We start from the raw sequence: 25,002 nt of genomic DNA, 5'->3' as shown, positions 1-25,002 counted from the left end.
AATGACTAACGTTTCCCTTGACTGAGCAGCTCAAATGTTCACGCCCACCAGCGGAGTGGAAATCGCAACGAGACTCATTTGTACACACACACACACAACACAAAGCACTCGTGCTTATTCATCATCATTCATCAATAGAAAAAAGCCATTACCCACCATAGCTTTATCTCCATAACCCCGAGGAACTGCAGAAAACACTCAAAAACACACAGTAACACACACTCGTTTAGTTTTATCTTAACAGTGCAACATTAAACTAAGAACGAATGAAACGTATTTCACTGCGCACCTCCTGAAAACTTAATAAAGCATGGGGATTAACACATTTAAATTCCATCTCATCAAAAATGTAATGTGCACTTATTCAGCTTTTCTACATCAGTCATGCTTGCGAAGGATATCAGGGAGGACATTAGTACTCAAAAAAAAAAGTACAGCATTAAAAAAGTAAAGCACAGAATGTAAATCAAGTGGAGACTTTTATGGGCTGTAATAGCTCTCTCATAAGAGTGCATGGACATGTTTTATGTTAAGCTCTGTGTGTCAGCTACACTGTCCAGCAGTGGTGGAATGTAATCAAGTACATTTACTCAAGTACTGCACTTAAGCACAAATTTGAGGTACTTATACTTTACTTGAGTCTTTTCTTTTAATGCTACTTTCTACTTCTACTCCGCTACATTTCAGAGAGAAATATTGGACTTTTTACTCCACTACATTACTCTGACAGTTTTAAGTTACTAGTTACTTTACACATTAAGGCCAACATTTCAGCCAAACTGCTTGCTGCCCCCTCACAGCGAAGGAGAACCAATCACTCAACGAAATCCCGACTGTTTGCTGTCCTGGCTCCCAAATGGTGGAATGAGCTCCCTATTGATATCAGGATGGCCGAAAGCCTACACATCTTCTGCCGAAGGCTAAAAAGCATCTCTTCCGTCTACACCTCTGATAATGAAGAAGAGGAATGAATATATATATATATATATATATATATATATATCTTATATATATATAACTTTCATATGGCTATTTGCAGCATTACCTATTTAGAGTTAATGTTCTTGCACTTACTACTTGTTGTCTGGAGTTTGAACCTTCAGAGTTGAACGTACTTAATTGTAATTCGTTTTGGATAAAAGCGTCAGCTAAATGACGAATGATGTAATGTAATGTTTTTGCACACAAACCACGTCATTTATAATATATGACGTTTTATTATAAATCAAACTATACCGACAATATAACGGCCTACAAGTCCAGCTGAAATGATTAGAGGATTAAACACTTAGTTGATTAACAGAACTGTTTGGATCGTCTCCAGTCTCAATGGGAGGATTTTTCTGCTTTGAGTACTTTTACTTTTAATATTTTAAGTACATTTTCCTGATGATACTGACATACTTTTACTTAAGTAACATTTTCAATGCAGGGCTTTTATTTAATAGAGTTAAGTTAATGTTCAAAGAGTATTTTTACAGTGTGGTATTAGTACTTTTACTTAAGTAAAGGATCTGAATACTTGTTCTTCCAGCACGGCTGTCCAGACAGGTTTTTAGGGTTAGAGATCCTGCCTCACTTTGTTTCACGGTGACAAGACGCTTTCGGGCCTTTAAAGATGCTGCTCCTCAGTCTCTATGCATTCTTTTTGAGAAGTGTGTTTTATATTTGTTTAAGTCCTGCTGTGTGTTGCATGTTTTTTTGAAATAAGTCTTCAAGGTTCTCATCAGATCTCCTGCACAGTTTAACACGCACCTCCAAATCCTTCTGGCCTTAGCCTTTGCTCCCCACTGCATCTCTTTATCCATATTCAGTTGCTGGCTCTCACTTGTATCTTTCTACCTCCACCCCCCCCACCCCTCTCTCTTTCTCTCCAGACGATGGAGCGTTGCGTATCTGGAAGAACTTTGCCGACCAGAAGAACCCGGAGATGGTGACGGCGTGGCAGGGCCTTTCCGACATGCTGCCCACTACCAGAGGTCAGCCCACCTCCAGCGCTCACAGTAAAGACCCACGCTCTATTTTACTATCCACCCCCCATCCACCCACCCACCCATACTCCAACTGTCCACCCCTCCCAGTCATACTGTCACACCAGGTAGTACCAGGTTTCAGTCCTATTGATTAAGTTATTGAATGGCTTTATCTAGTAAAACGCTTCAAATGAGCTACTTTATCTGGTAAAATCAAGCATCATGAAGACTTTGGTTTCTTATCTAGTCGATGAGACAAAGTGGATTCTTAAACATCCCATTTTAACTTCCGTTAATTTAAATTACCCTATGTAGCTTGTGCTGAACAGCAGCCAAGCCAATGTAGCCACAAGTGCCACTACTATAATATGAATGAATGGATAATTTTGTCATGCACAACAAGTATGCCCAGCCCCAAACAGGCTTACACGACACCATTATTTATAGCAAGGGACCAGCTACCAGAATAGCAACATAAATTAAACAAATAAACCTTTTTGTCTTTTTTGCCATGCTTTAGTTTAATCAGTACACCAGAACATTTCAGGATTTTGAAATGACAGACATTTCATAAATGGCATAAAGGTAGCCAAATATTAGCAATAGAGAGAAGTGTGTGTGTGTGTGTGTGTGTGTGTGTGTGTGTGTGTGTGTGTGTATATATATATATATATATATATATATATATATATATATATATCTGAGCCTACGTTAAAACATGAAATCAAGTTGTGTTGTTATAGACTGACAAAAATATAAACAGACTATTGTAGAACACACAATTCAACAGCCTCAAAATGACCATGAAGCTGAAACAACACCTCTCTAAAACAGTTTCAACAAGATGTAACCTGAGTGAAGGTAGGATTTATTTCTTATGTATTGATTGCTTTAGTATATAAGTCAGGTGTTTTTAAACTCAGAACTCCCTCTCTGAGTAGAAGCTGACACTAATGAGAGAAACTCCAGTATGACGCTCACTCACTGCAGTAGCACAGCGTATGTTATTGCTGTAATTACCATAGTTGTGTGCGTTCAATAAAAGTTGCCCAGAGAAGTTTTTAGTGGTGCAAAAGAAAAATTGTGGCAAATTTGTTGAGCACAGTGGGTTGGCATAAGTCAAATCCAGAGGAGTGTGTCACATATGGTCTTTACAATGATTGATTTGACCTGATGCAATGAAATGAAATATGAAACCAGAGGTTTAACTCTGCTTCCACACTGTTGTTGATGGTTGTTGCTACATAAGTTGCAGGCTTTGGATTGTGAGTCAGGAGTCTAAATTTAGTTCCATCTGTCCAAACTAATAATGATGACTTAACGCCGGTTGGCAGCCTGCCTCACCCGTCTTACCCTGTCACATATGCCATATCCATCATACAGTATATCTATCATATCTGACAAAGTTGGAGTGGAAAGTTTGTTGGAGAACACAACATTAATCGTAAAATGGTAGGTTGTTCGTTAGTCTTTGCTCAGAGGGTTGTCTCTGTTGCCTCAATATATTAATGATAATCATTTTAAACTTAGACTGTGGACCTTGGTGGCTTCGCTGCCGTGTTTACCTTCTGTGTTGACACACTTGCATAATTTGTGAGGCCGAGTTATTCCCAAATATTTGAACCAGGCCTGACACACAACACACTTATCAGAGACATCCACCCACTTTTGTGATGTGCTGGGTAACCCCCTCTCTCTCTCTCTCTCTCTATCTCATCACTCCTTACGGCTCCACATTTTTCTCGAGCGTTTCTCCCCCGTCGATTCAGGGTCAGGGAGGTTTGTAGGGAAGCTGACAGCTGTAGGAATAATTGGATGGTCCTCTGCCCCGATACCCTGTTCGATAAATGCAGTAATTCAACAGCGGACTTTTGTCTGTTTTGAAAACGTATTTACTCAAATAGGGTTGTAAATCACAAGTTTTATCCCAATACGATATGTTATCGATTCCTCGGACAACAATACGATATTTGATGACCTCACAAAGTCTGCCGCGATACAAATTTGATTCGACCCAATTCAGGGGCCTGCGATCGCTATGAGACAATATGATTAATGCCCATTTAACACAGTTAGTTACTAACTAATTGTGTTAATATCAAAATTTATATCAACTCACAAAAAGCAACTCAACGGTATAACTGAGCTCTTCTAGACATTTAAATTGAAAACAAACTAATCTTTTTCATTTAAAAACAATGAATGTAAAGAGGCAATTTCAAAATAAAGGCAGATCTTAAAGATGAATATGATATGTATCGATATTTTCACTTTGCATCGATGATGCTGGATCGTTGATTATTCAATCGATCCAGATCGATGTATTGTTACGCCCCTAGTTTTTTAAATGATCTGTGACCCAATGTTTTAACACGAGCACATGTGCTCATGACTAGACTCTACTAGGGCTGAAACGGCTTTATATTCTTATGCAAGATGAGAACATGGATATGAGTTTCCAGCAATAAGTGTCTTTTAATAAGCATAAAACATTGGCCAGTCAAACACACAACATTTGGGCACAAAAGCTTTAGTTATAATAATAATAAAAGAATTCCAATAAAAAAACGTATATCAGTACTTTCCTGTAAACTGAAATTTCTGATATGCTTCAGTTCAACAGCAGCATCTACATATTGCACCTTCTACCATCATGTTAAATAAAGTAATAAAAAATAAATGAAAAATCCATGGAAAATTGGACATTTCTCTGTAACATTATTCCAGCATTTATCTTGTGAAAAAACAGTAAATAAAATAATAAAAAGAGGGATATAAAAATGCTAAACCAAATGTTACACCAAACATTCAACTAAATATTGCACATGCGGTAAATCGCGGTCTTCACAATGAGCTAATCGCATTCTTTCAAATCTCGATTTTTTTCAGCCCTAGACTCTACTTATGTGAGTAGACAGCTTTAGAGAGATTGTTTTTAGAGCACATGTCATATAGAAAAAGACACATATTATTCATCTAATTGGCAGCAGCCAGAGCAGAGCTGTCAGGACGAGCAACTGGCTGACTCACTGGCGGACTGGATATCCGTGCAGAGGTGTGGACCGCACAGCGTTGCACATATGTGTCTCCGTCATTACAAAGCCACAGAGTCACCACAGCTCCGTGGGGACCCGCAGAGAAGGTGACACACTTAACAAGCATCACTGTCTGCCTGGCTCTCACGGCACAAATGGCCACGAGAGACACTTCTACTGCGGGGGACTCTCCCGCAGCGGGCCACAAGCCTTGTTTTCACTAAGACTTTAACATTTAATAGTGTGCTTGTTATCCTGGATGTGTCGTTAGTGACAGTCGCTGTGGTGGCTCGAAATGTTTTACAGAAGGGTCCAGCTTTAACTTGTGGTGCCCACAACTTGGCAAGAAACTTCAAAAACATCTACAATCTCACACACACACCACCTCCCCTCCTAGCCCGATAATCAGTTTAGAGTTATTACTATTGCTTGGAACATTTTCCAGATAGAGTACAATAATTATATGCCTGTTCTTTGAAATTATTAGATTTTTAGCATAGCCTCAGTGGCATTAATAATGTAAAACCCAATGAAATATTACACAAGGCTGTCTTTGTGCTGCCAAAAAGCCGTCTCTACCTCGGTAGGTTGTTGCTACAAGACTGTGAACATTTTTGAAGGAGACGATGGCACACACACACACACACACACACACACACACACACACACACACACACACACACTGCACAACCTGTCCTCGCTCATCCCTTCCCCGCTGTCCAATAGCTTCTGTACTGTTTTTCATCAGTGAACCATCTCTGTGGACTCTGTGTCTGTCAGGCTTGTTGTTACTTTGCTGGTTCTTTGACATTATTTTGTGTTTTTTCCAGAGAGAGAGAGAGAGAGAGAGAGAGGGGCTGAACAAGGTAGCAAGTGATTACGTGTGATAGAATTAATGGATTTATTTACTCACACACACTTTCAACCTATTTAAATTATTTCAGTATGTCCTTTTTTTACTCTCAGCCTCGCTCAAACTCTCATTCCAATACACACACACACACGCACGCACGCACGCACACAGAGTGTTCTCTAGTCAAGCAGCGAATCGGCCCTGCCTGCTTTATGCCCTGTGGTGAAGGGGATTTAAGATTCTGTGTCCTGCAGGCTTGGAGTTTGGGGACCCTGTGCAGCCTCCACAGCCCGTGTTTGTAATGCAGAGGCAGCATTTCCGCTCACGCCTCTCTCTCTCTCAGTCTCTCTCCCAGCCTCTCTCCCTCTTTGATTCCGGCATATCACTGTTAGTCATTTGGGAGACTCCACGCTGGGAAACGGCAGCCTTGTTTCTCCCTCTGCTGTTTGAATACATGTGAAGTATACTCACAAAGTCATACTTTTTAAGCGTGTGTGCGTCTGCATGCACAGGGAGGGGGTCCTTGCTAATGTGTTGCTTGCTTTGTTGCGTTCCTGCTCTCCTTTCACCCTGCCCTCTCCCCCTCTTCTGTTGACCTCCCCCCACCCCCTGCTCACAGGTCTGGCCAGGAGGGTCTCCATCTATCTTGACAGAAGTAAGCAAGGAGGTGAGTGTCGCCATTCTCTTGACTACTCCCTCACTCCCAGAGCAAAGGTGCGGCACTAAACAGCCTGCAGCGTGCCTCTTTTTTTGTTTTCTTTTATCTTCCTAACTACCACCTCCACCCCTCATCCTTTTATCTGTCCGGTAATGCTCCATCACTTCATCCCTAGTCTCGCATTGCCAGACCTTCCTCCACAGTGCAGCGGAGGAGGGTCTGGCTAGTCCACACAGCATTCTGGGATGGGAGAAAAACTTGCTCTGATTTATTGGCATTTCTTTAAACCAATCACAATCGTCTTGGGTGGCACTAAACACCGGACGGAGCCACGGTGCCTCTGTAAAATATTCTCAGGAAGGAACTTGTTTTGGTGGAACATGTACGTTCAAAAGTAGTTTTAGCCGTGCAACAGAAAACTCAGATTGGACAGATAGTCTAGCTAGCTGTCTGGGTTTACCCTGCAGAGATCTGAGGAGCAGTTAACCATAGTCCTCACAAATCCACCGGAGGTTAGAACGCCAACGCAAAGGAAGAGGAAGGTGACAAACAGCCGGCCGCAATGAGGGACATCCGGCGGAATTTCCGTCGGCTCCGGAACAATCCCAGAAATGAAACGTCGTCGATATAAGCTGCTTTATCCCTGGCAGTCATCCCAAAAGATGAATGTAGGGGTGATGTGTTTCTACAAGTGCTAACATAGCCTGTTCAACAAGTTGGACACAGTTCCTATTACTAATAACTCATACAAATGGCTGTACATACTGTATGCAGTTTACAATGATAACGAGGGCAGGGTTATCACTCAAAATTCTTCATAAGTTTTGAAACAATGGGTCCTTAACAATGGGATCACATATATCGAAACCTTGCATACTTGTTTGAATTTTTTTTGTGGAGAAAATCCAAAGTTTGACAGACCTGCCATGCAGAGCAAATTTGCAATTTGGCTTTAATCCACATACAAAAACTTTATTTAAATAGATGCGTATCCAAACAAGCAGAAAATAGCTTTTGGCGTTTGGGGAGTCCAAGGTCTCTCTTCAAACAGGCACTGCACCAATGACTCATATTCACCTCAAAATGGCTTCTGTCACCCATTAAAAAAAAAAAAAAAACATACACTCATTTAAGCTTGTCCCAAAGGTGTCACTGTTTAATTGGGAGAGTGTCGGTGCGGTGTGTTTTTAATAGCATGGAGCCACCCAGTTGGTCTCGTCGGAGGGATTAGTTAAACTCCAGGGGAACCAGTGAAATAAGGGGAGCGTGGCTGGCACAGACTGGAGAAACTATTCCTGAGGCTACTGCACAGAGCAGCACACAGACTTCACATCTCTTACAGATTACTTGTTTTTCCCTTTCTTCATTTACCTCCGTCCCCTCCCTCTACTCATTCATACCCCTACAGTTGCCCAAGATTAGGGATGTTTTCTTCCTGTTGTCTTCATCCCTTTTTGGTTTGGCTGCATAAGTGAAAGTAGGGCAGCCCTCTCCTCCTTGGCTTTAGGGAGGCAGAAGCTGTGTCCTGTTCTACATTTGACTGTACTGCCTGGTGCTTTGTTAACATCGAGGCTCTGCGAACTTGCTAAATCCAGAACCTGGGACTTGCTGTGGAGTTTGAAAGAGGCACATGACTTAGACGTTTCAGAAAAATGAGACAGAAATCCTCAAGGCAGACTCACCTGTTTTGTCTGCAGCTTTTACTGGGATGCAAAGCAAGGAGTTTCAGTATACTGTAAGTCAAATAACACCATGTAGACAAGTGACAGAAACCTACATTCCCATATACAGCATGTTGTAGGAGAAGTGCAATTATAGCAGGAAAGCAGGAGATCTAAAACTATTAGGTTTCAGTCGTTAGGTAATGTCACAGCAGAACCACAACCCTGTGAAAACTTTATATTATCGTTGCCTAGCTAGGGCTTCCAGAGTTTGGTTCACTTGTGCATATGAAACTCTGATGTTTAAATTTGAAAACCTGACTGTCCAGCTTGCTAGCTAGCCCAGGCTAGCAGAGTCGACAGGTGGTTAGCGTAGTCAGCAGGAGGCAAGTGGATTTCCTGATCCTGATGAGCGACTCACTCAGCGCACAACTAGTATTAGTAAAATAGACAGTGGAGCAGAGATCTTGTCTGTCAAGGGCAAGTCCACTGTAATCCTGGAGACCGTTTATTAGCAGAGTCCTGGAGGACCTTTACAGAGCAAACACGATGAAGGGAAGAGAGGGGAAAACACCGAGGGGGAGAACAACCAGGAAGGCCGCTGCACCGGTTTAATGAGCTGCAGTGTGTGGGAGATCTAGTCCATCATCGGAGATAATAGCACAGAATAAGAATGCAGAGGACGGCGTCTTCTCCAGAGAGAATAGAGGAGTGAAACAAAGATATTTTTGCAAAGGCATTGATAAATATATCACCAATTAGGTTAGGTTAACTCGGCATTCTAGCACTGGAACAATAAGATCTACCACCTGCTAACCTACCAACTGCTGGCAGCCCGACTGTTAGTGGTGTTAAAAGTAGCTTTTTTTTTCCCTTGTCAAAAACTCAACAAGGGAAAAGCCATTCTGTGAACAATACTATTACTGTTTTTGATATTGTTACTGGGGGAGATCATTTGATCTCAAGAAGTTTGGAAAAGAGACAAGGCTTAAAGAGAGAATTTATATCGAAGCTATCTATACCTCCACCCCTGTAAGGCAGTGAGATTTACAGCTGATGAAACATTGCCCACACTCCTTTGCTCCTGGCCTTTTCTTCTCACTTCTCTATTCTCTGTCCGTAGTGATTTCTGTGTGGGTAACTAAGACCCGCTCATGCCCACAAAGGTTCCCTCTAAGGCAGAATTGTATCCCATTTTGAGCAGCTGAGCATTGACCGTGTGAGACAAAAGTCAAGGTTTGGGTTTATGGTTGCAGATCTGTGAGCTCTGACACCCTGAACTCCCAGCAATTGGAGTCAGGGAGGATTCAGTCACCTGAAGTGGAGAAGGAAAGAAGATACAATAACAAGGGAAAGAGTTGGGAGGAAGGGAGTTTGGGGTGAGAGGAAGTGTGTGGCTGAAAGGAGAGCCAGAGAGGAATGGAAAGGCTGAACTGGGCAAAGGGGGCAACTTGCCTCGCCCCTGTAACTTCAAGGCCCAGAAAACCCCAGGTTTACTGTGTGTCAACGGGTTTGGGCTATATAGATGGACCATCCACCGTTTAAAGCACAGTATCAACTGATGGCAGGGCCCTTATGACGGGTCCTGCTTTATTACCCAAAGTATAATTGTAATTTCATTTGTAACATTCATTACAACTTGGATCTTTTTTTGTACTTTTGCCCATCTGGTTTTGAAAACATTGTACTCACTAAAGTAATAGCTGATATCTGGGGACCTGGCTCATCGCTCGAATAAGGAAGCAAGAGACAGGCAGTCCCAGAATCAGACAGGCAAGCAAGCAGGTAAAACCGAAAGTGAGCGCACCAAACAGGTTGTTTTATAGTCCCTAATTGCACAGGAAATCGGTGTGCACAACCACGGTAAGCAAAGTAGGTCAAAGTCAAACCAGGAAATAAGTGGTACGGGACTTTGGACGGACCACCACGACCTGCAAGGCGAGGGTTGCAGGATGGGGGTAGCCAAGCTAGTACTGTGATTTTTCATTCTGAACGGAGTTAGTGGAAGTCTTTTGCTAAGCGACTGTGAGGCAATGGAACTGTCTGTCACACAAAGATTTGAAAGTAAAGTATATTGAATTGCATTGATGAAGGGTATGATTTCATAATGAAAACTATACCTTTTGCCCAATTTGTATTGGCTGCTCAGGGTTTTTTGTCTCGTTTGCTTTCTGTTTAATAATGTCGCAGGATCACGAGATGTCAGCAATTACTTGAGTAAATTGTCATCACCGATAGAAACAATGGCCAGACCTACAAAAATAGGATTCAAGCTCTAATACACCAGCATTATCCTACAATTTGAGGCCCTGTCTTAAGGGGTCACTTTAGAAAAGTGAAGACCTTCTTTATTTCCTTTGTTTAATCAAAGTACCGCTCAGCAAACATAGGGCCAGGTAGTGTTCCAGCTCCGAAAAACTGGACACATCGCACAGAGTGGAAGGAACGGGGGTCGACTACAGCATTTTATTAGCATTATTGTTGTGGAGATCTTCTCTCATGCACTGTATATTTTATCCACAATTGATTTCCCATCTTGGGAGGACACAGGGAAAGATAATGATGTATCTAAATCGTACGAAGGTTTGGTGGCATATTATCTCCTTATTTCAGAGGAAATGCATGCACACGCTGTTGTGTGGGAATCTTCCGTTCCCCACCCCTCTCATTGTAACCCAGATTTCATCATCACAGAGCTACCAGCTTCAAAGGGAATGCCTCCTCTCTCCTCACAGCCTCTGAAATGAGCTAGCATCAAGCGTGCCACTGTGAAGATGTCAACATGTGAACAGTCCTGTGAAGCATCCCCCCACACACACACACACACACACACGCACACACATGAGCCCACGCTACCGGCAGTGTGACGTCGTGACGCCTGGGCGAACAGTATGATGTCACAGTGGAGGATGTGAAGCCGCCACATGGGGCTTGGGATTTCCTGACAACTCAAGCCAAGTAGAACAGTAAAAAGCCCCGTCACAGATTGTTTCGTGGAAGAAAGTTAAGACACGACTCATAAAAGAGCAATACAGAGGAGATGCGCAGTGGGACAGGATCACAAAGAATGCACAGGTTCACTATTGTTCTGTGAGGCAAGAGAAGAGCAAAGAAATGGAGTCCTTATCCTTCTCTCTTCAACTCCAAATTGTGTGCAAGGAGCCAATTGGGAAGAAAGGATGAAGCACGGGGGTGACATAGGATGGTCAGCCGGAGATGGTTATTGATTGTGAAAAAACAGGAGGCGGAAGTGACTAAGAGAGAAGAGGGAGCAAGAAAGCGAGTAAATTAATGGTTCAATTTGTACTCGCAGGTCTGAATTTCCGGGGTCAAAGTCAGAAACACGCCCCCTGAACTTGGATTTCCGAGTTTGGAACCTTGCAGGACCCCGAGCTCAAAATCCAACATGGCTGCTCCGTGCATCAACAGTAGTGAAAGCTGTAGTAACATACAGTTATTAGCACTTCTGTCTTATTTATGTCTCACTGTGGACATGTTATTACGCTGTTCGTATGCACATGTGTTATCAACTGGTATTGCTAATAATGGCTTAGAGTTAATGAAAACAATGAAAAATCTGACTTGTAAATGGAACGCATTCAACTCGGGTGTGGCGTCATTCCCAGCTCCGGGGTTAATGGAGTGCACTATTAGCGTGGCGTGATGAGTGAAAAGGATGATGTTTTCATCATTAGGATGAAAGGACGCTGGGTGAAAGAATTGAGTGAATGTACAAAGCAAAGTGGTGACATAGGATGGTCAGCCAGATATGGTTATTGATTGTGAAGAAATAGGAGGAGGAAATGAAGCATGGCGTGATGAGTTTCAAGAGGAGAGAAAAGGATGCCGTTTCTGTAGCTTCTGTGGTAAAAGCATTCTTGTGAGAGAAAGACAGAGTGCTTCCATGTGCATTCTGCTTTCTGGAGTCCCTGCCTGCCCCTTTATGCCTTCTCCTTCATCATATAAACATCCATTATCAAAATAGCATCAGCACTCTTCTCAGCTCCGTTACTTGTGGGAAATGTGGATCTCCAAGTGCTGCTGATGGCCTAGTTAGTAAAATAATTTTAACTTAAGGTCCACCTACTGTTTGCGAATTTGACAAAAGTCTGACCATGAACTGCAACATTCTCGGTTCGCATCCGGCCAGGGACCTATGTTTAGTGGTGGAAGAAGTAAAAACATTAATAGTCCTGCATTGAAAGTTACTTCAGTAAAAATATTTAATTATATTCAGGAACATGTACTTAAATTATTAAACCTTAAAGTACCCAATGTAGAATAATCCTCACATTTTAGAAACTGGAAACGATCCAAACAGTTCTGTCAATCAACTAAGCGTTTAATCGGCCAATCATTTCACTTGTAGACTTGGATATTGTTGGGTAGTTTAATTCATTATAAAACCTCATATTTTGTAAACTGCAAACATCTTAATATGTAAAGTAACTAGATGTCAGATTAATGTAGTGGAGTAAAAAGTACAATATTTCTGTCTGAAATGTAATGGAGTAGAAGTAGAAAGTAGACTTAAGGAAAGTGCAAGTATCTCAAATTTGTACTTAAGTACAGTACTTGAGTAAATGTACTTAGTTACAGTACATTCCACCACTGCCTTTGTTGCATGTCGTTCCATATCTCTCTCCACCTAATTTCCTGTCATATCTCTATTACCGACTCTCAATGAAAGCCCCCCAAAAAAAGTTGATGCTTCAAAGACGCTGTCAAAGCTCAGTAACAAGCTTGTAAGTGCAACTTCAGTAAGGATTATTTTCGTCAAACGGTTCTTAAGGCTTTCAAATTGTTGGGGGATGTTGTAGGGTGCTTATTTACACAATGTTTTGCGAACAACTCAGCCACTCTATGGCTTGCGAGTGTTAACCGGCCCACAGCAAGGAGTGAAAAGTGGCGGAGGCATTGTTGCGTGATTTGATAACCTGCAGTTGGTCTTCACCTATCTCGGCGTGATGAATCCTACAAATGGGGATAAGGATGCATACTGTCCTACGGTCTCTCTTCAAAGGCATTCATGGTGTTGCACTCTGTTGTACGATTCAAACGAAAGGGATTGTGTGAAGTTCAAACCCTGCTGCGCATTCTCACCTGTACACACCTGGCCAAAAGCACTTAGTTTGAAGCGTACTGGCGCCTTCAGGCTGCAGCCAGGCATCACTGAGCCAGCAGGGCGAGTGTGGCTGACATGGCACCGCTCGCTTGATTACTGCTGTGACTGCCAACATATGAAAAGTCTTGCTGTCTTCAGCTTCTTCACTCCTCACTTTCTCACTCCAGTGCCATTTGACTCATCTAAGCCAGAATGTGCTGACAGGCTCTGTTCCAGGGTGAGTGTCTGCATCTTCCATAATGCCTTGGCGGGAAGGGAAGGGATGCAAAATGCTAAACCATGCCTCCATCAGCTTGAAGTGTATATTTATACATTAAGAAATGTGAAACTTGAAGAAAAAAAACACGGACTTTGTGACTGTGTGATATTTAACGTTATAAATTGACAAAAAAATGTTTTGCTCATGCAGAAAGCTGTTTATCGTTTTGCTCATTCCTTTGTGGTGTATTTATTAGTTCCACAGTGGTGCAGGAAGCAGTTTCACTCATCTGTCATTTGGCTTGCTACATGAGGCAGCAAGAGCCCTCTGAAACCTCCAGCAGGTTGCATGTGTTGTGTATCAGAGAACTCGACACATGCTCGGTGTGTTTAACAGCTGTGTTTGTGTGGGTTTAGAAACGTTAGGGTCCACTTATGAATAAAAACTTAACTGCTGTTCAATAACAGTAAATAAAAACTGCAGTTCACATATTTTGTACAAATTAATTTCTGTAATTTAATATTTTATACTCATGTCAGATACTGGGCTGTCAAACTTTTTTTTTTTCCAAAGCCAAGGCAATTTATTTATATAGCACAATTCAGAGTACAAATGCAATTCAAAGTGCTTTGCATAAGCATCAAACATACAAGGCAAATAAAACTCTTGAATTGAATGAAACTGTTTGAATTGAATGATGGGATGTCAGTCTAATAGCAACACACAGTACTGGTGCATGTTTTATGGAGTGCACGTGTTCATGTGTGTTAATGCGTACATGCTCAGCATTGTAACTGCTGTGTCATCCTGTGTTGTAGGTGCAGGCATGGTCGTGGACTGGGAGCAGGAGACAGGGCTCCTTATGACGTCTGGAGATGTCCGAGTGGTCCGGATCTGGGACACGGACCGGGAGATGAAGGTCCAGGTATTGTACTCAGTGCATCTGCTTGTATGTCTGATTTTCTCCAAAAGCCCACAATGAATACACCTGGAACTTGGTGCAGGGATTGTATTTTGTAACATTTTATTAGCTGGTGAGACATTTGGCATTCAGGCTGTGCAGGTCTGCACATTGTTTGCTGTCTTTCCTTCGGTTCGATGTCTTTTGTTTGAAGGAGGGGTCCAGAGATAAGCACCTACACTACTCCTAAAAAGTGGTGTCATTATTTCTGGAGTTGGGGATTATGTCCAGGTTCTGTTTCCAAAACTCACTGAAATGTTGCCAATAATGCTGTTGTACAGGTCAAAATTATTGACATTTTTCCCGGTGTCTGCTAGCGTTGCGAGTAAACGGTTACGACAGCCGATGAAACGTCAAAAACCATTGAAAGTGCGATCCAAAAACACACACTGCAATTACCGCTTGAAACGGAGATCGAGATTGCAACTTCAATGCTAACGTGCTAATGTTAACCAGTGAACATGTAAAAAAATAACAATTATAACAATATAATCTGCGAGTCAGGCAGGTAAGACGCTCCGCTTCTGAGACGGAGCGTGGCGGAGGACGGAACAAAACCGTAACGAAGCCGGAACGCAGCCCAGACTGTGGGACATGGCTGTTAGTGACTACCTTACCTATAGGCATCATTGATGTGTTTTTTTTTTTTTTCACAAATAGGCTGAATTGGATTTGGTAATAATGTGTTGGATTCATGTTAAGACATTTTAATTACTGAAAAAAACTTTCCCCCCTGCACTAACTCTGAGGACTTCCTAGGGGTCCCGGACCCCCTGTTGAAGATCTCTGCTTTAATGTATTTATTTTGTTTTACTAGTTTTTTAATGTATCTATCTCCAATTCAATTTCAATTCATTTTATTGATAGTGTTGAATCATAACAGCCGTTATCTCGGGACACTTTCAAGATAGAGTTGGTGTTGGGGAATGGGAACCTGTTGGATTCTCCTAATTCACTAATCAGCACCTGATTATTTAAAGGCACACCTGATGTCAATCAAGCCTAGAGGCATTTAAGTATTCTGTTAATCAAATAGTGTCAATAGAATCCTCTTGTGCGCTAGAACGTTTTTTTTTTGGGGGGGGGGGGGTTATTGTGGTTCACCCTGGCAACAGCAGGCACACTCAGGAGAGAAGCACTGCTGTGCACAGGTTTTTTTTTTCCCATCACTACATACAATATATGATATGAGTCTGGACAGACATGGATGTAAACTGCAACTTGACTGGTTGGCGGAGGCGTACAACCGCGAGGTGGTAATTCTAGTTTTTACACATTTAATGGTCCTTGGTGTACTAATCATGGTCTTGATGGATGGACTTAATACAAGTACAAATGGCCCAGGCTCACCTGTGGCTGCATATTGATGCCTGAGTCCAACTTTGAAACAACAGAGCACATGATCGATGATTTCAAAGATGGTTTAATGTGAAATGAGTGTTGTTTTGACAGTGGTGCCTTGACATAGCTTGCTTTACAAGCCTTTTAATGGGGTATTTTTGTGTTTGGGTTTATGTGTCCACCAGGACATCCCAACAGGAGCAGACAGCTGTGTGACCAGCCTCTCCTGCGATTCACAGCGTTCGCTCATCGTTGCCGGTCTGGGTGACGGATCTGTACGCGTATTCGACAGGAGGATGGGTCCAAATGAATGGTAAAACACCCACTCTCTCGCAGTCTGACCTCGCCTTTGTCTTATCACAGATAGGGTTGGACATCGTTTTGATTTTAACAATTCTGATTCCAGTTCTCATCGATTCTCGATTCGGATTGTTTGAGTGGTGGAGTTGAAATGAATCACATACTAATTTCACAGATAAGAGGAACAGTTTATTTTGTGATTTACAGTTTTACCGGGCTTTGTCAACGTAAAATAAAGCCACACTTTAGAGCGCCGCTTACTGTGCTCCGTAGCTGCAACACAACAAGCACCGAAGCACGGTGGCCACCACAGAAACCAAAACTTTGGAACTGATAATCAGATTCAAATCGATTCATTTTTTTAAACAATCCCAAGTTGGAACAGATTCTGGATGCCCAATCCTAATCACAGAGAAAGTTAAATTGATTATTAATTTACAGTTTAAATTCCCACTTCTTTTTTTCCTTTTACTGTCTGTCTCTTATTTAAATACATTGAAGATCACACACAGCACTTTCTGTGGGCATTAACACCTACACAGTCCTACATTATTCACTTCTCTAATCTATAATTAATAATTATAGCGGGCTGTAAATCTCCCTTTGGCGTTGCCACCTCTTTTAGTGGACCCTGATGTATCCCCCCAGTTGGTTAAACATCATTTTAATTTCAGTCCCAAAGAGGGACGTTAAACCATGAAGTGGCCCATAAATCTTTAGGTAAAGCTAATTTAAAAGTTCCCTTCAGGCATGGACTTACATCTTCTCTCCCCCCCCCCCCCAGGACCAGCAGACAGGCACATACAGGTCATGTTTGGAATATTCTTGATGAAAATGTTCTTACATGCCTCATGTAGGCAGCAGTTTACAAACTGTGTCTTTTATATGTAAAAGTTACAGTTAAAGGGTAACTACAGTTTTTTTTCAGCCTGGACCTTATGTTCCTATGTTTCTGTGATCAGCGGCGAAACAAGCTACAATGTAAGTTAACAGGGCAACTGTCCAGCTTGTATTTACCTTCACAAAAGTGCTGGTTTTGCCGCTGACAGACTCAGATTAATATTCTAAGTGTCTGACAACATTAGGGAAAGGATCCCTACAGAGAGAGGCCTTTTTAAAACCTCTATAAGACCCAGAAACAGCTCTGAAGTCGCTATCGCTAAACCCACCAGACTCCAGACCAACATATTTCCACATGTAAATCGGTAAACTATGTGTTTATTTCAACCAAAACTAGAGTTGTGATGGTTGGAAAAGTGGAAAGACGACCCAAAACGGCTTTTCATAGTTTTATTTTGTTTCTGTCGACTTTGAATAAAGTATATTTTACGATGCTAAAGTTACAGTTTATTTACACGGAGTCTGGTGGGTTTAGCGAACGTAATTTTCCAGATGTTTTTATTTTTTTTAAAAGGATCTTACTCTTTAACAGAAAGGTCGACCTCCTTAGAAATCCTTTCCATAATGTACTTAGAATATTAATCTGAGTCTGTCAGTGGCAAAACGAGCACTTCTGTGATGGTAAATACAAGCTGCACAGTTGCCCTGTTAACTTACATTGTAGCTAGTTTCACTGACTGCCGACTGCAGCGATCTCGCTTAATACTGGACCAATGTCAAAGATTGTTGTTCCCATCAGTCACTTAGACACAGAAACATAGGAACATAGGGTCCAGGCTGAAAAAAACGGTGTAGGGAGGGAGATCAAATGCACTTCCTGTCACGCCTGTAGTCAGGATATATCTGACCAAGTTTAATAAAGTGCATTATGGGTAGTGGGTATTTAGGTACAGCTCTGTCCTAAAAAAAAAAAAAAGATGATTGTAGGGGTTTTGTTTTCAGCTCTAATGCAGTCTCTCCAAGAGACTTTTCTCAGTCATGGTCCCATGATGCCACCCAGTGGCTCTTCACTTGTATTGCATATTACAGCAGAAAGAGACAGGCTTTTGTATTTCAGAATGCTGGTTTCTTTTTACTGGATCTTGTTTTTTTTAAAGTTCAAACAATGCTAGACACTGTTCAAATCAGTTTAAAATAATACACAGACTCCATTATTCCAAAATAAAACTTCAATAAATCTATCCAGAAGATTCCAGTCCTCCACTTTAAGCCATAGTTACTTTGTGTGTCCTAAAATAATAATTATCATTGGTTCATCTGCTCCTCACAGCAAAAACAAAAATAACAACAATAATGTAATAATACTGTTTTTCTTTTTTCCTTTTTCTTTTTATAGATAGTTTTTATTGAACTATCAAGTCAAAATGTACAGATTATCATACATTTGACTCTTTCTGTAGATATTTCTGTATATTGTTTTAAACAATTAAAACAATGCAGTTTAAGTTAATCATACAAAGAAGAAAAAAGCAAGCAAGAGAAAAAGGTGTGTGGCAAAGAAACCATGTGGGTTATGTTACAGTAAATATCCCTTTAATACATCACATCTGATCTAATGTCTGTGGCTAATAAAATCAATCCATCCTTTCCGACATTCATCAAATACGTCCATCTTGAGTCTTAGAGCAAATGTCAACTTTTCCATGACAACCATTTTGTGCATCACATTGAACCAATCTACAAGTGTGGGTGCCCCGTTGTTCCTATGTTTTTCCCCACATATTGAATGTTTTATGATGCATCCTTTCATCAATCAATCAATCAATCAAGTACCCCTAGGGGGACACGTACCCCCATTTGAGAAACACTGCACTAGAGGCATGACACTTAAAAACCAAAAGATACTTAAACATTTTTTAATAAATAAAAGCTCTAAACAGTGGCTAATAAGTACATAACCTGTAGATTGTTAAAAACAATCCATAAAATACATATACATAAATAAGTAGAATAAAAACAACTAATAAAACTACTACTAAAACAAACCACGTATAAATAAATGAAAAATAGACCATAAGTAGATAAATAAGTTGTTTATTAAAATACCTGACTGAAAAGGTAGGTATTAAGTTTGCCCTTAAAAATATCAACACCCTACTTTGGCTTTCTAATGGTCATATATCTGCTTTTTAGGCTTTGGGCGTACAGGAGCTGCTGATGTTCAGTCTCACAGCTCTGGTGTTATTTTTCTGTGTTTCCTGTCACTGTTTAACGCTCCCTCAGCTGACATTGGTTGTGTGTGTGTTGTGTGTTTCTGCAGTCGGGTGATGACCTACAGGGAGCACGGAGCCTGGGTGGTCAAAGCTCATCTACAGAAGGAGACGGACGGACACATTATCAGTGTCAGGTACGCTCTGCCTCGGTCGGTTACAAATCACACAAACTGTGGTAGAATTTGTCAGCTTGCGTACTCATGCTGTGCGAGTTGAGACAGTGGTACCCCGATCTCATTCAGGTCAGTGTCCGACATCACAGCAGCAGGTCATATAACCTGTCTCAGGAAGAGGAGTAGTTCTACTCTGTGTCCCGGCAGATGAAGGGACACGTAATGTCCCTGCAATATGGTCAGGCTGACATTGTTTTCAGTCTGTCATGATTTAGGTAAGCACATGTGTTTACAGCCCCTGCAATATATATATATATATATATATATATATATATATATATATATATATATATATATATATTTATATATATATAAAATATATTTATTTATTTATTTATTTTTTTTGAGCTGTCAATCGATTAAAATGTTAATCGCAGGATTGTCCATAGTTAACTCGGGAATAGTCACACTTTTTTTTATCTGTTGTAAATGTACTTTAAAAGGGATATTTTTCAAGTTTTTAATGCTCAAGTGGTATTCTACTTGGTTGGTAACTCAGTTCACATCGACAGTACATCTTTCTATAAATCGGGATATCTCTGTGTCCCCACACATGTTCAGCACAGCAGCGGGGGCGGGGAGTTGCTGAATCCCTACACGACTCATTGATTGCGGTTCACGGGCTACAGGTGTCTTGCCAAAAACTGATCATCCGCCAAAAAGTCATTGCTATCTACCCTACATGCAAATGATGAAATGGGGGACACGCTGAATCTCTAGATGCGACTGATTGAGCCGCGCCGCAACCTGTGTCCCCAGGTTCTGCTGGGGCTCTCCAGCACGTTGTTTTGTTGCGCACATTTCTCCGGCCGTTCTGCGCGCCGCTCAGCCGGGTTCCCTACTTCTACCGCCTGGGTCACGTCGCCTAAAACTGCCACGATGTGTGACTGCTACACGGAAAAAGCAGACATGTTGAATCTCTACATGAGCCGCAGCTGAACCGCGACCGATTAAACTTGCAACAGAGGTTGAGATTCATAAAGATTTTTTTTTTTTTAACAAAAAACACATTCAGGAGGTGCTTTACTTATGCCATATAAAACCACCTGTAACCGCACAGTGCAAGTTCTGCTTTCAAATGTTTAGTTTAGAGGCACTATCACTCAGCACACTGTGATTCAACGTTGAGATTTTCGACTCTAACCCCTTGACGCCTGAATTTATTCACAATTATATAAGAACTTTATTATGTGTGTTCCTGGCTCCAAGCTGATGCTAAATTAAGTTGAGATTGTTAATTTGTCTATAGCATATAGAATAGATATACATTTAGGTATGATGCAAATTAGCGACAACAGGCATTTATAGTAAAATTCTTTACAAAATGGTAAAATTTATAAAACACATTTTCAAGTAATTGACAAATAAATGAATCTTGACAACAACAAGAAAGAAAACACTCTCCTACTCCCTAACATTGACAGTAGTCTTTTTAGGGTTAGGGTTAGGGTTAATTTTGCTTCCGTGAACTGGATGTAGTTCCCACTCCAACCGGTTCTACGAGAAACCAGTTCGTGCAAAAGGTTCCTAGGTATGTATCGAATGTAAACAAACCGAATTGGGGGAATACACACGCTATCTCGCCTGCAGTCGAAATGGAAGGGGTTTGATGCAAATTAGTGACAGTCGGCGTTAAGGGGCTAATATAATGCTGGATAGTTCAATGCGTCATATTTTGAAGGTGGTATTTTGTGAGTAGAATCTGTATCTGCAACATTGTTTCAGGTACATTTATGTTTTCCTCTGAAGTACACGTACACAGTATGTCAGTAGTATAGGCCTACAGGTGGGTTATTAAGTGTATATACAGTATAGTATACAATGGTTCTGGGGAAAGCTACTGTACAAGCAGCAATACAGGAGGCCAAGCAATTGGCCTCATTCCAAACAGGCATGTTTTGAACGGGCACTGCACTGGTGCCTCTTATGGAGATATCTAACTGGAAGGGCTTTGAAAGTGAACTTCCCATTCAGAAGAGCCTTTTCTTTATCCATTTCTGCTCAAGGAGCTTTGTTTCTGCTAGCCATCCACTCCCGTTCAGAACGTCGGTGCGTTAATCGCGCGTTAAATAAATGAGTGGCGTTAAAAGGAATTTGCGTTAACCCGTTATTAGCGCGTTAGTTTTGACGGCCCTACCCTTTATTTTTATTTTTTTTTTACATTAACGGTTCAACCGAACGTGACACCTTCAGCATGACGTTTAAATACACCTTCAAGAAGACAGGAATTTCAGAATTTGGGATGGCACTCTGGTTAAACTGTTCTGTTTGATCCTAAATTCTCCTTGATCGAGATTTCATGAAATGCTTCTGTGTAAGTCAACAAAGTCTCCTGAACCTTCTTAACGTATCCAGAGTGGAGCTGAGTTTTTTTCGTGACACAATGACACATTTATTTTGCCTGTACTGACTTTGACTTTTCCCACCAGTGTTAACGGAGACGTTCGATTCTTTGAACCGCGCTCACCGGACTCCATCAACGTGCTGCAGACAGTGAAGGGGTTAACAGCCCTGGACATCCACCCACAGGCCAACTTGTTTGCCTGGTGAGTTCTCTTTCAGGTTCATGTTCAATTTTATCCACAATAGTTAAAAGACAAAAAAGTACAATCATAAGACATAATGCACATATGTGAAATTGGACACCCTGGTAAGCTATTTGAAGCTTGCACATTATAAATCCTGTCATAATATTTGGATGAAAAAGGAAAATACTACTAAACTACTACTTTTGAACCTCCACATGTTCCACCAAAACAAGTTCCTTCCGAGACTATTTTGCAGCGGCACCGTTGCTCTGTCCGGAGCTTAGCGCCGCCCAAGACGATTGTGATTGGTTTAAAGAAATGCCAATAAACCAGAGCACGTTTTTCTCCCATCCAGGAATGCTTTGTGGACTAGCCAGACCCTCCTCCGCAACGCTGTGGAGGAAGGTCTGGCAACGCGAGACGATAACTACGCTAACCCTACCTAAGCGGTCCCAAGACATTTAGTCAATCAGTCTAAGCATTGGTTTAATAGATAAATGCAATACACATTGACCTATAACAAGTGAGAATAACAGTAGAAATAGGACCGAAGGATTTCAGCATCACTCGTTTAGAAATCTTTGTGTAGATGCCGGTCCCAGCCAAGAAAAAGTTCACCTAGTGTCCACACAGTTAACGTCAGATCCGGTCATTCTTCCTTTTTCTGTCCTCGGAACTTTGTTCCATTTGTCTAAATCAGAAGAGGAAAATATCGCTCTTTATGTATTTACTTGGCTTGACGAACAACAACGACAGTACACACTGCGTTGGATTTTTTTTGTGATTTAACAATTTTAATTTTTTAAAACATACAACTCGCAATATGACTCTCTCTCTCTCTCTCTCTCTCTTATCCTCTGCTCTCCAGCGGGTCGATGAACCAGTTCATAGCGGTCTACAACGCTAACGGCGATGTGATCAGCAACATCAAGTATTATGACGGCTTCATGGGACAAAGGATCGGGGCCATCAGCTGCCTGGCCTTCCATCCTCACTGGGTAACCCAACACTTGTGTTCACACACCACAGCAGTATTCATCTGGGCCAGTAGTTATCAGACATTTCACAATGGCTCTACATTCTGTGGAGTTTGTGAGTTTAGTGTCATTTATTATAATACCGCATTACATTTTTCAAATTGATGTTGTGTTCTAAAAACTTTTAAACAGGCTTTCAGTTGACCTGCCTGCACTTTATTTTGTATGTATTACTATGTCATTTTAATTGTGTATTGTTTTTTTAATATGCATCATCTTGTATGTTTTATGTAAAGCACTTTGTGATTAATATCTGTGATAAGCGCTCTATAAATTAATGTAACTTACTTACTGAAGTACCAGCAGTATAGCTGTCATATAAATGGAATAGGGTCAAAAGTGCAACCTTTCCTTCTGAGATGTAGAGCAGAATAAGTATAAGGAAACACTAAGTGAGGTGATAGCGTTTAAAGCTGCGCTTGTTAAGGCGGCACGATATATGATATGCAATATCCGATACAGTTATTGAATATCGCGATAACGATATTAATGGCGATAAATAAACGGATAGTTAACTGTACTCAGCTCTGCGTTTCTGCTGCTTTCAGTGTTCTGCTAAAATACAACAAAGTGCTTGTTGAATTTAAAGTGATGGTTCGGAGTAATTTCACCCTAGGGTCCTTTGCACCATGACCTCGAGCCAAACACCCCCCCAGAAGCTTTTTTCACCTGGGTCTAACATTGGGAGCGTTAGCGTAGCGTAGCGTTATCAGCTGAATAGCTTAGCGCAGAGGCTAATGGATCCGAAGTGTCTCTTAACATTACCCCACTAATAATGCCCGAAATGATACCAAACGTCTACAGTAGTACAAATAGGTTATGCACTCATAAAACGATGGATTGTAAAATTTGTAAGTACACCAGAAGTTTATGTAAATAACACTTGCCTGCTGGCTTATGCTCTCTGCTGCTGCTGCTGCTGTTACTACCGGGCAGTAAGAGTGCTTAGGGCCGTCTACAAATTACAACACCGAAAAGAGATGCAACAAAAATATTTATTAATTTAATGATTAAATAAGGTAATGTCTCCAAACTTACCTCAATTATTACTTGTCTCCTGCTAGTTATACTACAGCACTTACTTTTTTTGATTGTTGTAATTTGTAGATGTCCCTAAGCACTCGTCTTACGCAGCAACAACAACAGCAGAGAGCAGAAGCCAGCAGGCAAGTGTTATTTACATAAACTTCTGGTGTACTTATCAAACTTATCAATCCATCGTTTTATGAGTGCATAACCTATATATACTAGTGTAGACCTTTGATTCGTATTAGTAGGTAATGATTAGATCGATCCGATTGCCTCCGCTAAGCTATTCAGCGGCTACCCACTCATGCTAACTCTCCCCCAATGTTAGACCCAGGTGAATAAGCTTCTGTGAAGTGATGTAATTAGAACAATCAATTTTCACTAAAACAAATAAAATGAAATCATTTCTAATAGTGATGCACCGAAACGAAAATTCTTGGCCGAAACCGAAAACCGAAAAAAGAGGAAACCAAGACCGAAAACCGAAACCGAAACACCGAAAGAAATTAAGCCAATTATTAGTACCATTGCATTTATGGCTATGACTGTGTACTAACTTTACTAAAATCAAGGCATTGCAATTGTATAAATTAATATTAAAGTTTAATTAAAAAAATATCTAGCAGAAATATGGCTACAATCTGATAGTCACATACAGTATACAGTAGCCTAAGAACAGAATAGCTTACCTATTGTTATTATTATTATTATTATTAATAATTGAGGCACTTTCTTGCAGGATTTCACTGAACATATCAGACAACGAGGGTGCATGCCCCTCATCTGGTGCAGCGAGACAAGTCTTTTTTTTCTGCGCTCTGATCTCCTCCTGCGCTGGTCACCGCTCCGTCTCCGTCTCCACGCGGGTTCTCCGCATCCATCGCGGCCTGGATCATTTCTCGTGCGCCCTGCTTTATTTCCGCATCCAAGTAATGGTCTTTATAACGCGGATCAAGTACAGTCGTGATGAAGAGCAGAGGATCCGAACAGATCTCACTGAAACGTGTGCTGACAGA

At 41.2% G+C, this 25,002-nt stretch overlaps 1 protein-coding gene across 4 annotated transcripts in view; it reads left to right on the top strand.

Annotated features, from left to right (window-relative positions):
* rptor (regulatory associated protein of MTOR, complex 1) overlaps positions 1-25,002 on the top strand; it is a 239,582-nt gene that overhangs the window by 212,568 nt on the left and 2,012 nt on the right. Inside the window, exons 29-35 of one of the 4 annotated variants that reach the window (XM_039816691.1) lie at positions 1,878-1,979; positions 6,481-6,528; positions 14,323-14,429; positions 15,992-16,119; positions 19,267-19,353; positions 21,822-21,938; positions 22,789-22,918. In XM_039816691.1, the coding sequence (XP_039672625.1) occupies positions 1,878-1,979; positions 6,481-6,528; positions 14,323-14,429; positions 15,992-16,119; positions 19,267-19,353; positions 21,822-21,938; positions 22,789-22,918 (719 nt within the window). Of the gene's footprint in view, positions 1-1,877; positions 2,004-6,480; positions 6,529-14,322; positions 14,430-15,991; positions 16,120-19,266; positions 19,354-21,821; positions 21,939-22,788; positions 22,919-25,002 lie in introns of all 4 variants that reach the window. The other 3 variants (XM_039816683.1, XM_039816705.1, XM_039816698.1) reach the window with 3 other exon arrangements.

The sequence above is a fragment of the Perca fluviatilis genome, chromosome 1 (assembly GCF_010015445.1).
Source record: "Perca fluviatilis chromosome 1, GENO_Pfluv_1.0, whole genome shotgun sequence".
In the NCBI taxonomy this organism is placed as follows: Eukaryota; Metazoa; Chordata; class Actinopteri; order Perciformes; family Percidae; genus Perca; species Perca fluviatilis.
Note: the sequence above shows the minus strand (reverse complement) of the source record. Positions and strands in the feature narration are given on the sequence as shown.